The sequence below is a fragment of the Brachycentrus maculatus genome, unplaced genomic scaffold (assembly GCF_059751285.1).
Source record: "Brachycentrus maculatus isolate JH-2025_06_01 unplaced genomic scaffold, ASM5975128v1 h1tg000614l, whole genome shotgun sequence".
Lineage (NCBI taxonomy): Eukaryota > Metazoa > Arthropoda > Insecta > Trichoptera > Brachycentridae > Brachycentrus > Brachycentrus maculatus.
In genome coordinates, this window is record NW_028281352.1 from 221499 (window position 1) to 238165 (window position 16667).

Consider the following 16667-nt stretch of genomic DNA (forward strand, 5'->3'; position numbering starts at 1 on the left):
AAATATAATACAATGTATTAAAAATAATTAAACAATACCTTTTCTTCAAAATGCACTTTCAACAAAATGCAAACCTTTTCTTCAAAATGCACTTCAAACAACACTTTCTGCCCTGTAGCAGTTAAATATTAAGTTAAAAATATGCTTCTTTTACTGGGATATAGTACATTTTCTGGGCATTCCAAAAACATGCACAACTGAAAATTGACGATTTTTGATTTATGACGTTCTTGAAAGGAGTGAGCGATATGTATTGTATAGCCTCAAAATGAATTATGGTAGGCCAGTTATCCTTTTAATATAAGGTTTATCTTACCAAGCACTATCATTTGTATTATTTTCACTGAAGCTATAATTTTTTACTTTCATTGGTAAACGAATAAGAAAATGTTGATTAAAACGTAAGTTTATGTTTTATGTAAAATTGTTTGTTATTGTACTTCTTAGTCCTTTTTATTACGCATAAATTAACTCCAGAATTAATTCAATCATTCACAGATGGTCAGCGGTCTCAAGCATACTAAATCTCTTAGAAAATCAAGGTTTGCAGTGGCCTTATGGCATGCTTTGCAATTATATGTCAAGTTTGAAATTCAAGGACGGACCTATACAATTGTACACCTACATTAAATGCACAACTTATTCTTGAAGAGTAAATTCCACGGACCTGATAAAAAAATATTGTCAATTTTTAAACATGAGGCTGAGAGTTGAGTGTAAGATGTTTTGTTAAAAAAGTACACATGTCACTCACTCCTTTCAACACCGTCATTTATCAAAAATCGACAATTTTCAGTAGTGGATGTTTTCAGAATGCTCAGAAAATGTACTATATCTTAGCAAAAGCGGCATTTTTAAACTTAATATTTACCCGCTACAGAGCAGAAAGTGTTGTTTTTGCATTTTGAAGAAAAGGTATTGTTTAATTATTTTGTAAAATATACTAAATATTTTAAATAGAGAAAAAACATTCAGGTTTTACCTAAAAAGATCTGTTGCATAGTAAAAAGTTCAATAAGTGGCTTGATATTTATTTTTAATACATTTAACTATATTTTTAAACTTTAAAAACGATCTCCTGAAAAATCAAGTTTTTGGATATTTGACATTGTTGAAAGGAGTGAGCGATATGTGTCAATACCTCATTTTGGTCCTTGAAACTCAAGTGTGTCCTTTTGTTTTACAATTAATACTATATTTGGTGGTGTAAACACCTAAATTATAAAATTATCGTGTATTATGCAAGTACTTTTTCTGACATATTTTTTTGCTGTTCCTGATAACGATCTTTTTATGTTCAAAATTTGAAATATTTTACTTATTTGTAATGTGACAGTTGTTTCTTTATCAAAATATTTAAAAACATGGAGAATTTACAGTAAAATTATTAATTTTTGATAGCATCTTTCGACGTATGTAGTTTTAATTATGATTGACGTTGATAAAGGAACTGAGATATATATTCCATTCATTTATCTATCCATTACAAATGTGAGATAAAATTTTGTGAGACATGTTTATATTATTGTTATCATATCTTTAGAAGAGAAATACTAAAACAATAATGGATAAACAACATTGTTGGAATGCTATGCGTGATAAAACAATAATTATAGAATTGAATGCTGGTCAAAATAACTCGGAAATGAATAATGAAGCAGACATATTGAATAAAATAATTATGCTGGAAAAATCCATTCCTGCTCTTATTTACTTTAATATGTGGAATGTAATGCAACAATATCGCAGAAAACAAATAAAGGTTATTTCACATATGTATTTTTGTTTAAGTATGATTTAACTAATATAATTGAGATGACAAAGACATACTTGAGTGTAATAATTGTATAACCATTAAAGGCTGAAGTGGTGATAACAAACAAATACATCATAATTTATATTTATTTGCCCAGTTTGTAAAATTAATGCCCAGACTTAAAACATCATATTCCCATGAAAAGTAATTATGTATTTAGTTTTTTTTTTTTTATGTAATATGGCTAAAGTAACTTGCATCGCAATTTAAAATTTATTAACCTTTAAAAACTTATAGTGATTTTTTAGACATGTAAATTTATAAGGATTAAAAATATTTATTATTCTGTCCAGACAGAAAACATACACAATGGAAATACTATTGAATCACCCTTCAATTATAAAATAAGGTGGGTATTGCTTCCATATGTTTATAATACTGTATTACACATTGAAAGACCACTATTCTTTTCAATATGTGATGCATATAATGTAATTAATTTATTGTTTTAGGAAATGCATTAATTATCAAAAAAACCAAGAAGTACAAACTGAAAGTGATTTTGAAACATTTACCAATTTTAATCAGGTCTGTTTAATAACAAAAGTATTTCTGTAAAAATAATTTTGTAACATTTTATATTAACTTTAGTTGTTTTATAAAATATTTATAAAAAACAACAGTTATATGAAAATACTATGCATAAAAAAACGCCATACTGGAGACCACAGTTTGACTGCAATCAATTTGTTTTTCTTCATTATTTTTTGGCAACCCCACGCTTCACTTCTATACATTAGGGTTGGTACTAGGATTTGATACCATAGAGCATATTTTCACTTTAACAGTCATAAAATGAATGCAGAATTATAACTTTTGGATATATTTTTTTTTATTAAGATCCTTGAAAATTATTGTTAAATACCATTATCATGATTCCTATTTTGTTTTACATACTTTATCAGAATTTCAGGCTACAGTGGAAATCTGTGTTATAAAAAACCTCAATGTAATTCAAAACTAAGCATAAAAAAATATGGGACAAGCTGATAGCTTCTATCAAATTCATTTGCTGAAGTATTTGCAAAGCTTATTTGTTTTGAAATAATTACATAGTTTGTGTACAGCTTAATAAATGACAGTCTACTAGACTGTTGCTGAGTTTTCATATAAAACCAAATACATGCCTCATATTATAATGCGATTATTTTCTTTCTATTTTTGATCAGGACATGATAAATATTACAAGGACATTATAGCAGGACACGATAGTAGTAGAACACAATGTCTTTAATTTTTCAATTACATTTTGTATTGTCTTGTGTTTTTGGGAGGAGTGAATTGGATGGTTTGTGTAGCTGATAACAAATCGTGTATCCACTCAAAATATTGAAAAAGATTTTTTTTTGTCCTAAACCGTCCTATTTAAATCTCACAAAAACCTTAATGGAACTAGTAAAAACAGTGTGAATGGTAACCTCAGCATACTCACATGCATATTAAAGTATTTGTTTTAATTAAGATATACAATTGTGAAGAGGGAACCCAAGAATGCAAATGGAGGCACGCGGTTACAGAATATGAAAGGAGAGAGCAAATATTTAAGAGAACTATTTCTGACGGAGACGAAATGTGGGCGGACATGGAAAATTCATATATTAGAAAGGTGAAGCAATTGCTAGAAAAGGAAACAGTATTTAAAAGTCACTTAACTGAGTTAGAATTGGATAGAAATATGTGGAAAGACAAATGCATACTATTGGAATTTAAGGTAAAAAAAATATTGTACATATTTGGATGTGTAAGTATCTACATTTGTATTATTTACTTAACAATGCATAAAGAAAATTTGGAATTGTATAAACATGCAAAATTGTGCGGCATAAAAATATGTAATATTAGAAAAAAAATCTAAAAACTGCAGCATAATAATATAAGTGAGATCTTAGTAATATGAGAGTATATTCAATATCATGTCTTTGTAGATGCAAGAAATGGAGGATAACGAAATTGATAATAATGTTAAAAATGAAAAAATGTTACACAAAAATCAAAATTTGGAAAAGCAAAATATTATGCTCAAATATCAGATTGAAAAGTTTCAAGAAGAAGCTCTGAAGCATAAAAATAAATTGAAAGAAACTGAATCATTGCTTCAGGTAATATACTATATTTATTTTAATTTTAACCTATTTTAATTTTGTATTGCAATATAAAACACTGTATTGCAGAAAGAACTAACATTAAAGAAAAAGCATGAAAAAAGTTTTGAGGAAGAAATAAAGGAACAAAACATTATTTTGAAGGACATTGAACAAAGTTATTTGAAGGATATTTTAAAGCTTAAAGAAGAATTGGAAATATCGAATGATTTTCTCAAAAATCAGGCTGTAAAAATAAATTTTTTGAAGGAACAGGTAATGCAACATTTGTTTATCATAAGATTCAACCCAATTTTAGGATTGTAACTGTATGAGTACCGTACAAACATTGTCGAGTATCACTAGTCTATTTTTAGTTGGTTAGAAGTATTGATTTTTATCAATAAATCTGCCAGTATACATTAATTCTGTTCAAGAAGTAAGTAGGTAATTGAATTAAAAAGTTAATTACTTATTATTTGATTCATAAAATTACTCCTAATCATAACATCAGTAAAAGGGTTTAAAGTAATAAATACAGTATAACTGACTATAATGAAAAAGGTCATATATAATTGATAAATTACACGAGTTATTATTATTTTAGATAAAGTCTCAAAAAGACATAGGAACTGATTTATCCTGTAAATTTTCCAAATTAAGGGAAGATCAAGAATCTAAGACACAGTCCCTTCTCCAAGAAATCAATAGCAAAAGTAAAGAAGCTGAAAACTTACTAGAAGAATTAAATAAATATCATGATTTATCATCTGCAGAGGAAGAACAAAACCAGAGTAGCACCGACAATCCAAATGTCAGTATAGGACTTCATGAGAGTTTCAAAATACATATTCAAAATGAACCCGCATGCTATAAGTTTCCGCGTTCCTCCATGAATAACAAGATAATGAAAAGTCGACAGGAAAAAAGTAAAATTTTATCAAAGAACAATAATCTCTTGAAAAAGTACTCAGTTATTGATGACAAAAAGATGGTCAATATGTTTACATAATAAAATAAATATTTAAATGCGAATATAATTTTAAAATATAAATAAATGTTCTAAAATTTCAGATGCATAACAATGAAGGCTTTGAATTAAATGAAAAAAAAGTATCAGCAAAGAAATGGAAAAAACCCATTGCAGAAAAGGTTTTTATTAAAATTTCTGTATTTGCAAGTCTTTAAATTGTGATAATAAGAACAGACATTATATAATTTGATTATATTTATTAATTCTTCTTCCTCTCATTGCGCCGATCCATATTGAAGATTGGAAATTTTTATTTTGCGAATTCCTCTATATCATTACACACTGTGCTATCTTGAGTGAGAATCCAGCTTTTGATGACATACAGAAGCACCGAAAGGATGTAGCATTATATGATGCTCATGTCCGAATTGAGGTTGAAGTGTCTATTTCTATGGAGATCTCGCATTTGAAAGAAATGGTTTCTTCCCATTTTTCTCCTGACTTTGATCTCTCGGGAGCAGTTTCAGTGGAAGATTTCTGCAAAGGCTCAAATAATTTATCAGTTTTCGCTGTCAAATGAATAATGCTAGCTATAACATGTTTTGTGGGTGGCAATCCGTTAAAAAGTTCTTTTTTGACCAACAATATACAAGATTTAAAAATTGTAGGGTATAGAACGGAGGGGTGGGGGTCTTAAAATTGGATTGAGCTTGGGGCCCCTCAAGTGCTAAATCCGCCAGCCAAGCCAAGCCGGCCCCTAAGCCAAGTGGGTTAAAAAGCTATCTATATATTTATGTTTCAGCTAAGCAAGGAATCAAACAACATTGGTAAAAAAGCTCTGAAAGTGAATAAGAATTTCTATAAACGCTTAAGATTAATGAAGGATGTGTTTATTTCTGAAGGAAGTAGCAGCGTAAGTTATGTACAAAAACCAGTCAAAAATCACAGAGAAATCAAATCAAATCAAATCACAGAGAAAAGAGTAATTTTCCATAAATGTTCCTCGGTTCCAACACAGCACAAAGATTACGGGCCTAGTGTTAGTTTAAGAAGAAAGGCAAGAAGTGTTGCGAGTGCTTCTACTAACAAATCAAATATTTCTATTTCAAACACCAGATGTAAATCCAAGAGTCTTTATGCCTTCAAAAATAAACTCAGCATCCAAACTCTTCCCTGTGATATGAGAAATTTTAGACAAAAAATAATAGCAAATAAAAGTGTTATAAATTTGTCTATAGTGACCAACGTTCCTTCATTTCAAGAGCAGTCGAAAAAACCGAACATTAAAAGAAAGAAAAAAATTAAGAATAAGAAGGCCAATTTATTAATTGAAGGAAAGAATGATTTGGACGAGGAGCAGAATGTTTTAGCTTATGAACCTCAGACAAATATAGAAATTGTAAAAACTTTACCAAATGAAGATGCGAGTTCATCAGTCGATTCACTTCATGATCATCCTAAACGGCAAAGATCTATATTAGATTTCTTTTTGCCATTATCTAATCACAATGTCAATGAGTGCCAATCTGTCAATCTGAAGAAGATTGTATCTGTTGATGAAAATTTACTCAAATCAAAAGATGAAAAAATATTACTCAGGCCCGATGGCGTATCGGAGGCAGAATTTAAATCGTTAGAAGATTTTTTAGGGGCAATATCTATAGAGAGTGATCAGTCAGCCCATGAAACTACGAGTATATGTAGTCATTCTAACAAGTCATTCATTAATCAGAGTCCAGAAAAAACATTGTTATTGGGCCGAACGTCAAGTTTTAATTTGGTACCAATAGATTTATCAGAAGAGTGTTTAAAAAGCAACACATGCAAATACAAATCTTTTGACAGCTGTCACGGCAATAATATTTTTTCACAATGCAGTGAATCATCCAGTAGTTTTACTAACTTGTTGCAAGAATCTGTATCATTGCCCTGCCACTTTGATTCAGAATATCAAAAAGAAGATTGGTTCGAAGATAAATCACTTTTTAAAAAGCATGAAAGTGCATCAGACTTGATTGCGCATACCCTGAATATCAACAAAATTAATCTTGAACCTAATATTTGTGAAGCAATTGTCAGTTCAAAGATCGGTTTGCATATTGTGATTAGTTTTATAACTGTGTATTGTTTTGTAATTTACACTTTTTATTTTTTATATTTTTTGATGTTTATTTTATTTTTGTATGTAATTTACTCAATACGAAGATAGTTAATTAAAATGTATGAAAAACAATTTTCAAGTTTTATTTTTACGAGCGTTTGGAAGGAGTGTCATTAAATTTTGGTCAAGGTGCCCTCGAGCACATGATAACATGATTGTATGGGTTAGGCTTCAAAGTTATGTCTCTTTCATTATTTTTTATTGAGTAGGTAAGTATATTTATTTTCACAATAAATAAATGGAATACATTGGTTATTCAAATTAAGTTTAAAGATTGAAATTTTCTGTCCCATGTTTAGTAAAAGTTTTGTGTTAAATATCTTTGAAATATTTATTTTAAAATTTAAATTATAAAATGAAAGCAAACCCATGTCCATGTGTGCGAGAGTGGTTGCAGGGCGAGCAAAAAGAAGATCTTATTTCCGAAGGAGATTGTTCAACAAGTCAAATTATAATGAAATCAGAGCTCGCCAGAAAGTTAAAATTTGGAGATATTATATCAGATATTATTAAAAATATCGAGGCCAGATCCGAGACCAGTTACAACAGAGAAGGATTATCATGTACAAAACGAATATTAACAGTAAAAAGTTCAACATTATTTTATAATTGTTCAGAAGACAACAATGCGCAGAAACCAACAAATTATTTGCAAAACATCTATGAAAGCATACTCAATAACGATAAATGTGTTTGTAAGGAAGAAGAAAAACCAATCAAATTTACATTTCCAGTCAAGTGTACCTGCTTACGAAGGGGCCAAGTTGATAAGTGTGGAAAAGGTAAGGAAGAAGTTGAAAATCTTTATGTCAACAAGCTTCACATTACTGAAACCAAATCAAGTTGCAAATGTACCATTGACAATGGTATACAAACATGCAAGTCAAATGCGAGTGTGCTTTCAAACCTTGAAAGTAAATACGCAAGTGCTAGTAGTTTCGGTACTACCCATCACTGTGAGGGGGTAGCTTCCTCAAAGATCAAGCCTCATTCTATCATGAAAGCACCGAGAACATCCGCAGTAAATAAATGTTCCAGTGAGCCCAGCTGTAATATATACAGAGGTAAAAAATTGAGCAGGAAAGAAACAAACCTAGAAAGCGAAGATGACGAGTCGAGATCAAAACAAATATGCGGAGCTAACACAACAGAGGTTCCGTCACCGCACAATGCAAAAATAAGTAGAAATAAAAACGAAATTACAATATGTGACTGCAAATGTTGCAAAGAAGATGATGTTGGTCAAGAAAAAAATTTGAGTTGTGAAAATAAACTTTGCGTGATGAATAAAATATCCGACAACGACATAACTAAAGAAAATACAGAGACTTCCAGAGTAAATCAAAACAATGAAAAAAGTTGCAATGTGACCACAGTAGATAAAGATGATGAAATTGATAAAAAATCAACACCGTGTATAAAATGCGATAGAGAAGTTTGTGTAGTTAATGAAACTTGCGGGGTGTGTGATGCCACACTAAAAAAACCTGATGAAAAAATAATATGTAGGAATTGTAATAAAGAGGTGCACCAACCGCATGATAACATCATGGAAAATAATGCTGATAAAAAAACAACACCATGTAAATCTTGTAATAGAGAAATTTGTGTTACAACTGAAACATGTGTAACATGTGATACAGCAATGAGAAGTTCTGATAATAAAATATGTAATGACTGCCACAAAAAAAATCATATTACTTTTGATACAGAAAAAAATAACAATAAAAAAACAGCGTGCAAAACATGCAATAAAGAAGTATTTGATGCTTCCGATACGTGTTCGACCTGTGACACAGCACAAAAAAGTTGCATTTGCAAAAATACGGATGGTCTCTTAGAAAAAATTAAAGCACTTATCACTGAGCACATGCCCGAATGTGACTGCGCATCGCACAATAAAAATAGCCAGAAAAATGAGCCTCTCCAAAATTTTTTCAGTCAAAGTAATTTACAAACTGAAAATTTTCAGACTGTTGATGGAATGCGATGTTGTTTATCCAATAACAGTGTGGAAACCCCGTGTAAATATAAAGGGAACTCAAATAGCGCCAGTGGAAATTTGTCAGCACGTGTTATCAAATCTCGTGATGCTTCATACATGCTGTTTAGCTGCAGTCAGGCTTTTGATAATTTGATTACGATGATAGCTAGTTCCTTTCCGGAATGTGACTGCCCATCGTCACGGAGCTGTCAGCAGTCATCTATTGATGAAGCGCTTATAATAAGAGGTAAGTTATATTTTTAATTTTGTTTTTTCCTTATCTTTATTGAAATAACTATCTATATGCATATATCTGTATGCATAATCTAATATATTGTAATACATAGGTGATGATGCTAAAAACACAATTTCATCAGGAATAAATGAAAACTGCAAGAAGACCTCGGCAAAGGTACGCAGTTCATTAATTTATTATTGTTTTTTTTAATATTTTGAATGCAGAAATATGTCATTTGAAAAGAGTGTGCTGTAAGGTTCGAAAGATGTCTCATGATAAATTGAGATATTCAGTGGAACCTCGGTTCATGAACAATAAGGAAGACAATTCGGGTTAAAAATAAAAACTCCTGTCAAATAAATTAATAAACACTTCAGTTTTTCTGAACTGAGTTTCAAGTTAGTTTGTAATCTGAAATTTTGTTCACATTGGATGCATTTTCATTTGTCGCCTGAATCACCCTTGCCGTTTTTAACTCAAGGTTCTACTGAATATGTACCCTATTTCATCATAATCATGCAAATCATATAAAAAACGTTCCACTGTAATTCGTATGTCATTGTATTTTTTTCACGGTGGTATTTAATCACTTTTGCTTAACTTTCAAGATATCTGAAAGCGATATTGGACAAATACTCAATGTGAATGAATTAGGATTGATGGAAATCAAAGAGCTCACAGAAACGTCCATTATGGTTAAATATGAGATACCGCAGTATGCAGGTATCAAAGGGTACAAGGTAGGTTATATGTATTGTGATTTTACAGAATCAGAATAATTACAGTATTCTTGGTTGAAAAACATTTAATATTTTTATTACAAAATACAATTAATTTAGTTCTAATGTAAGAACTTTATTTTAGCTGTTTGTAAATGATGTATTTATCCAAAACTTACGTTGCAATACAAGCACAATGGCAATCATTCAAGATCTTCCTCCTGTACCAAAAATATACAAAATTGTGTGCATCAAACAGTAATAAAAATGTACATATACTCTCATAAGTATGGATATCTATATGGAAAATACATTAACTGGATCCATAGTAAATACATATTCATACAATGATTGGAATAACTATGTCAATATTTGTGTTACATTCATAAAATATCCCTAAATATTATGTAAAAAGTGAAGTGTTGTGCTTGCTCAAATTGTGAAAATAAAAATAAAATTCAGTATTGTTAATCTAGTTTATTATCAATTATCTAAACGTACAAGTGTTGCAATAAACGTAATTATTTGGCGTAAGCACTCGCATTTAGTCCAATTGACATATGTTCTGGTCAGTACCATGGATACATCTGCGGCTGGTTAGTTTTAATTATTGTCCAATAACACAGTAACTCAAACCTATTTCATTTTCATATGCAGACGCATGTGTCACTCACCTAAGAAATAGAGCGATACAACCACTCAGGTGGCCTAATTCACTAACTCACAAATGTAATGTCAAAAATAATCACTTCTATGCTGCTGATCAAAGATTCGAGCGACTCGTCTGCACATATCTAAGGGTTGGTCCCATGTTCAATTTGAACAATAGTCACGTTTCTAAATGAAGGTTGATGCAGTAGGTAAAAATGTATAAAACAATCAATAGTAAAGTATCTAAATATTTTTGTACACAAGAATAAAATAGTGTGCTGTGATGAATATAAAAAAAAAAAAATTAAAAATTAAAACAACTGTATCTAGAGATATTTTAATGCTAAATATAATTTAAAAGTTAAAAAAGGTATCGATTATTGTTATAAATTTAGATCTTCATACTTTAAGTAAATTTTTAATACACATTTTTAAAGTTTAAAGTTACGATGATGCTTTTTCGTCTTTTGGCGGCTGATGAAATTGACAATAGTATGGTTTTGGTTTAACATCCTTATGTATAAATTTGCCAGCGATATATTTCCAGTACTTGCATCTAGTTTTATCAAACTTTTTGGCCAACTCCTCACAGAGTTCTATTCCCCTGGTCTCGCTGTACGTCGTGTCATCGGTGCCGTTTTTCATGGATTCCAGGCAAATGTCAACGATCATAGCCAAGAGGTAAGGAGATCTATTTGAATTTTTGTATAATTCTTGGCAAAACGAAGTGATGGTAGGATTCCCACTCAGTCCACGCTTGTCAAAAATTAGAACTCCTCTTAGATAATTCCATGCGCTCTCATTGGTTTTGGCGAAATTGATTTTTTCCAGAGTGTATGTGACTTCGGTTTCGATGACTGGTTCTGTGAATCCGGTTGTGTTTGATATAACAAAGTAGCGTTGGTTCCAAGCGGAGTTATTCCTTATATCAGCCGATAGAAGTTCTTCAACAAAAATAAGCTCCTTATCGTACAATCTGAAAGGAACATGATTTAAGTAATTCCAGTTTAACAAAAGTAAAGGAATGTATATTATAAATATGAATAATACATTCTAACAGATATTGTAACCATCACCAAATGTTAAAATGGAGTAATAGTAAATATTAAGTATTTTAGAGAATAACACAAAAAAGCTATGCAACTAAATATATGTACAAGGTTGATTTTTTGTTTTTTTCATACTATGCTCTTGATTCTTCACTTTTTATTCAGTAATGGTATTCTTCCATTGCAAAAATTCATTAAAAAAAACTAACGTCAACTTGCTTTTGCATTTCTTTCCCAAATACCTATTAGGATTTGAGGCTCGGGACAGCATATTAGATAAGATCTCTGATAGCTACCCATCTGGTTGAAATATTAACATTTCAATTATGTATTTCCATATCAGATATAACTTTCAATTTAATCTAAATCAATAAATTTGGATGCAATTAAAAAAAATGATATGTAAAAAAATTGTAGTCCCTTTATTTTAAAATTTACAATTTCAGATACCACAGTTTAAATTTAATTTACAAATTTAAACAAAGTATTGATTTGGCCCCTAAATCTTTTTGGCATTCAGTGAGTCATATTGCAGAATCTAATAAAGTGCAGAAAATTATTTATTTTATTTTATCACACATGAGAAAATAGTTAGTAATGAATTTTTAGATAACACGGAATTACCACTCATGATACAATGGAATACTCTAAAATCATGATACACAATTTACACACAATGAAGGTTTGACAGTCCCAAGAATTAACAATAAATATGGGAGTTAAACACTGCAATATGTATATCGTTCCAAACATTTTTAATTGGTTGCTGACGGAGGTTAGTAAATATGATAAAGTTTAGTCAAAAAACACTTACTCGAAAGTTTTTATCACCCATTGTCTATGCTGCCAGGCATGATAGTTCTTTGGATCCTGATCCAAGATATTTTCCGTCAATTGTAACTCCAGAGAAGGATCTTTCATCCATTCAATCATAACTCGGCGATGATGCCAAATCTAAATAGAATTTGATATATTAAAAAGGTTAGAGGAAGATTCACATCAAACAATAAAAGTAAACTAAACATGTAAACAGATTTCAGAGTTACGTGGACATTGGGCAATTCAAAACCGTGATTTCTCAGTGAGGAATAGACGCGAGTCGTTTGTGAATGACCGGGTCTTAATGATCTGTTTAGATACACTGAGTGAAAGATATGGACCCCAATTTCATAAATGAATCACTGTACTGGCCAAATAAAAAAACCTAGCAAGACAGGGTTGCTGCACTCTATGTTTTTATTTTATTTTATATTTTTTTATCCTTGTGATACTATTCACAATAAAAATAATACTCCCTGCCATCAGTAAAAAAAAAAATAAAAGTAAGGTTTTATGGTAGCGACTTCCTGGGAATTTTTTTCCCTAACGGAATGAATCAAAGGAATAACCCGCAAAGCCCTCTGTTTTAGAGGCTCATCTGCAGGTAGATAGATAGTAAGGAAAGAGAAGGTAGATATGCATCACAAATACCCAGAATAATTGAAAATAAATATTTCTACAATTCATTTTGCAATTGGCGGGAATCGAACCCGCGATGCCATATTTCGCAGTCGAGCATCTACCCCACTACTACACGACACCTGTAAAATATTAAATAAATATAATATAATAATAATTATTGTATAATATTAATTGTATAAGTAATACTTATTGTATAATAAAAGGTTTTTATTTGATGATTTAGCATTGACTCGTAGAAAATTACTATGAGTTTTATTAAGGCAGACACAATTTTTTTTACCAAGCTTTTGAAAAACTAGATTCAAACAATATACAAAGTTTCCATTATTACGTTTATCAAATGTATAAGCGTATAACTTTATGTATTATTGAGTATAAAAATTAATAAAACTTACCTGATAATTTTTAGGATTTGATTCTATAACCTGCTGCAAGTAGTTCAATTCCTCTTTTAAATCTAAATCCAGAGCTTCGAGTAACTCTCTCCTGTAATAGAATAAATTTAGAATACAAGGCAGTGAAATAAAACTTGAACGCCACATGAGTCCGCTCTATAGCTTTGTCCTCTATACACTGCTCGTCATATCTGGGGTCTAAATTATTTTTATCAGTCAACCTGGTAGCCTTGGCATCTATTTGAAATAAGATACCAAAAGAAGGAAAACAATTTTGAAGTTATAGGGCGTTTGTGCACTACACGGTATTTTACCATCCGACACTTCAGTTAGCGTGATAAAACGATGATTGGCTTGGATTGGCTTGTGCTTTTGTCCATCTTTCTTCGGATCTGTGCTCGTGATCGGTGCGTGAACACCTTTGTGCCTAAATTCGATCACGCTAAACTGTCGTAGTTGCTATTATTTTTCAAAACCGGACTGCCGGACAGTAAAATTCCATGTAGTGCACAAGCGGCTATACTCTCGACTTTCAGGAAACAGATCGAAATTTCTTCTAATATTTCTTAGCATCTTTGAGTCGGTAAAGCAGTTCCTAACTATGAGAAAGTAAAACCGAACAATAATTATATTTTTTGGTACGTATATATCGTGGGTACACTGGCAAAAAACGTTAACTCTAAAATCCCTGTTTGAATAATACTTGTTATTTAAAGCTTTTAGCCTGATTAAAATACCCGCAATTTAACTTAAAGTTGAATTTACTTCTAAAACCACATAAATATACGACATTGCATATTTTCAAATATAGTCAAAATTGCATATTTTCGAGTTAACGTTTTTTGCCAGTATACCCACGATATATTTAAAGGATGTTATGAAAACTTACTAAATATGTACACTATGTGGTGTAAAATATGTAGATATGTCGCTCACTCCTTTCAAGAACGTCATTAATCAAAAAACTTGATTTCTCAGGAGAACGTTTTTAAAATTCTAGAATATAATACAATATATCAAAAATAAATATCAAGCCACGTATCGAACTTTTTACCGTGCAACAGATCTTTTTAGGTAAAACCTGAAGGTTTTTTCTCTATTTGAAAAATATTTAGTATATTTACAAAAAATATTAAACAATACCTTTTCTTCAAAATGCAAAAACAACATTTTCTGCCCTGTGGCGGGTAAATATTATGTTAAAAATATGCCGCTTTTGCTGGGATGTAGTACATTTTCTGGGCATTTCCAAAACATGCACAACTGAAAATTGACAATTTTTGATTTATGTCGTTCTTGAAAGGAGTGAGCGATGTGTTTTATATATTAAATGGTTAAAATTAATGCTTGACATAGGCTAGAAACAAGTACAAAGATGGCCGTATTTACAAGCTAATTTTGTATGCCTGGCCTAACGAATATGGTATAGAGGAGCGCGCAAACGCGCTTAGGGCAGGGAGCCGGTTACATGAATCAATACCTGTATTGCCAAACAGTATAGTTCGCTGGATTGAGGTCCAAGGCATCTTTTGTCAAGTCTAATGCCCTCATTGACTTTTCCTTATTTTTTAGCACAGCTCGAAAATAGTCATAGACGTCTTTGACTGAAAATTATATAAAAAAAGGTCATTTAAAATTTTTCAACACAATATTTTATCAATTTTTCATTATTTATTTATTCAGTTATTTCATTTTGTTTGTTCGGGAATTGTAAAGCTTTACGTATAAAAAAAGTATATAATAAACAATAGTTACATTAACAATAATAAACATTACATTACATTAACAAAAATAGTTACATTAATAAAAATAAAGCCAATTAAACAATTCCACATTTATGTTATAGTAACTATTAGAAAACATTCACAGATTAAAAAAAGGGTACGGTGTAAAAAAAATAGATTTTGCAGGAAGGAGAAGGAAAAGAGAGGAATTTATGAGGGTGGTTAAAGGATTTTTTTCTAGGTAATTTCACCAGGTATTGGATTATTCACCCTAGGGATGATTTCTCAGCTGAGTCACCTATAAATATTAAAATATTTTATAACAGAAGGCATTGGGACGCATCCGAGAGATAAAATCTGCAAGGTTATGTATAAGTTTTATTAGTATTGTGTTAATTTGTACAGTGAAATTTACTGGTTCATCTGTCAACGTTACGTGAATTTCGATAAATAAACGTGAGTCATTCTTACATTTTTCTGAGTAAGCTATCGCAACGACAGGATTGGGACCGTCATCTTGAGGCACCGGCGTAACATCACTCCACTGAGGCCGATCTCTGTAGAAAACCCAGTCAGCGCTGCTTTTCTCGTCGTCGGACATTTTTCCAAAGTTTGAAACACGTCAGCAGAAGGCAATTAGACGCAAATAATCTTATGAAAATATTACGAAGGTCTAAATTTACTATAATAGGCAATTTAAAGATTATATACTAGTAGTAATTTAAGCACAGGACAAGGAATTATGATCGAACTTGACTTTGACATTTCCATTAACATTTAAAATTAAATCTATGGCATTAAACATAACTTTATCTATGATCTAAATATTGCCAGTGTGCTCAAAGAGGTGGACGGGTACCTACTTTCTCTCTCTCTAAAATTAAAATACGTTTATAGGTTTTACAATAATACGTAAATTATTGAGTAGAGTTTATATTTAAGTTTAAACACAAAGTGCATTAAACTCAAATAACACTCAATAAACATTTGTGGAATATTTTATCGGTGCAGGCGGTCGAAATACATAATTATTTTCATGAAATGAAAATGCTATTTTGCTCGCCTCTATTACTTAATATACTTATTTACTATTCGATTTCCAGCAGGGTAAAAATTATTGTGATCCCTATCTGGATCCAGTGGTGCATAGAGCACCATATCGGATCGATGAGGTATTATCGTAAATTAAATCGTAAATTACACGAAGGGAAGTCCTGTGGTTCAGTTTCTTGGAGTGGAATATATTTGATTTGATACAGTTAAAAATAGAAGGTCAGGTCATAATTTTTATAAGAGAAAATAAAGAAAAATAAATTGGCCACTTTTAATGCGGGTTGGTTGTTTTAAGGCAGCGCTATTTCTCGGGAATGCGATAAATTTTATAATAAAATAAATACTAATAGAAATGTAACACT

At 30.8% G+C, this 16667-nt stretch overlaps 2 protein-coding genes across 8 annotated transcripts; one reads left to right on the top strand and one right to left on the bottom strand.

Moving 5' to 3' along the window:
* The first annotated feature begins 1348 nt into the window (after positions 1–1348).
* Positions 1349–10256, top strand: LOC148301077 (uncharacterized). Of its 7 annotated transcripts, none has more exons than XR_015838847.1 (12): positions 1349–1762; positions 2054–2165; positions 2269–2344; positions 3279–3527; positions 3742–3915; positions 3988–4173; positions 4505–4891; positions 4972–5049; positions 5673–9262; positions 9363–9427; positions 9862–9993; positions 10118–10256. XR_015838847.1 is itself a non-coding variant. In XM_088273851.1 (4 exons), exons 1-4 carry the CDS (start codon positions 7387–7389, stop codon positions 10232–10234), a joined length of 2190 nt encoding a protein of 729 aa, XP_088129977.1. In that variant the 5' UTR covers positions 7294–7386; the 3' UTR covers positions 10235–10256. The 7 variants fall into 7 exon arrangements, 1 of the variants encoding a protein (XP_088129977.1); XR_015838846.1 differs by having other exon boundaries at positions 2065–2165; XR_015838845.1 differs by having other exon boundaries at positions 2110–2165; positions 3279–3557.
* An 808-nt stretch (positions 10257–11064) lies between these two features.
* Positions 11065–16045, bottom strand: Fnta (farnesyl transferase alpha). Its single transcript, XM_088273853.1, has 5 exons — positions 15724–16045; positions 15009–15132; positions 13529–13619; positions 12487–12626; positions 11065–11599 (listed from the first exon to the last, which is right to left on the bottom strand). The coding sequence occupies exons 1-5, from the start codon at positions 15851–15853 to the stop codon at positions 11068–11070; spliced, it is 1017 nt and encodes a 338-aa protein (XP_088129979.1). The 5' UTR covers positions 15854–16045; the 3' UTR covers positions 11065–11067.
* Between the last annotated feature and the right edge of the window lie 622 nt (positions 16046–16667).

Excerpts from the sequence above, each read along its gene's own strand:
- Fnta (XM_088273853.1), bottom strand. The coding sequence starts at position 15,853 with ATGTCCGACGACGAGAAAAGCAGCGCTGACTGGGTTTTCTACAGAGAT. Across the intron at positions 15,133-15,723 it reads GATAGCTTACTCAGAAAAAT|TCAAAGACGTCTATGACTAT; the intron begins GTAAGAATGACT and ends TATAATTTTCAG. Across the intron at positions 13,620-15,008 it reads TATACTGTTTGGCAATACAG|GAGAGAGTTACTCGAAGCTC; the intron begins GTATTGATTCAT and ends ATTCTATTACAG.
- LOC148301077 (XM_088273851.1), top strand. The coding sequence starts at position 7,387 with ATGAAAGCAAACCCATGTCCATGTGTGCGAGAGTGGTTGCAGGGCGAG. Across the intron at positions 9,263-9,362 it reads TGAAGCGCTTATAATAAGAG|GTGATGATGCTAAAAACACA; the intron begins GTAAGTTATATT and ends TGTAATACATAG. Across the intron at positions 9,994-10,117 it reads CAGGTATCAAAGGGTACAAG|CTGTTTGTAAATGATGTATT; the intron begins GTAGGTTATATG and ends ACTTTATTTTAG.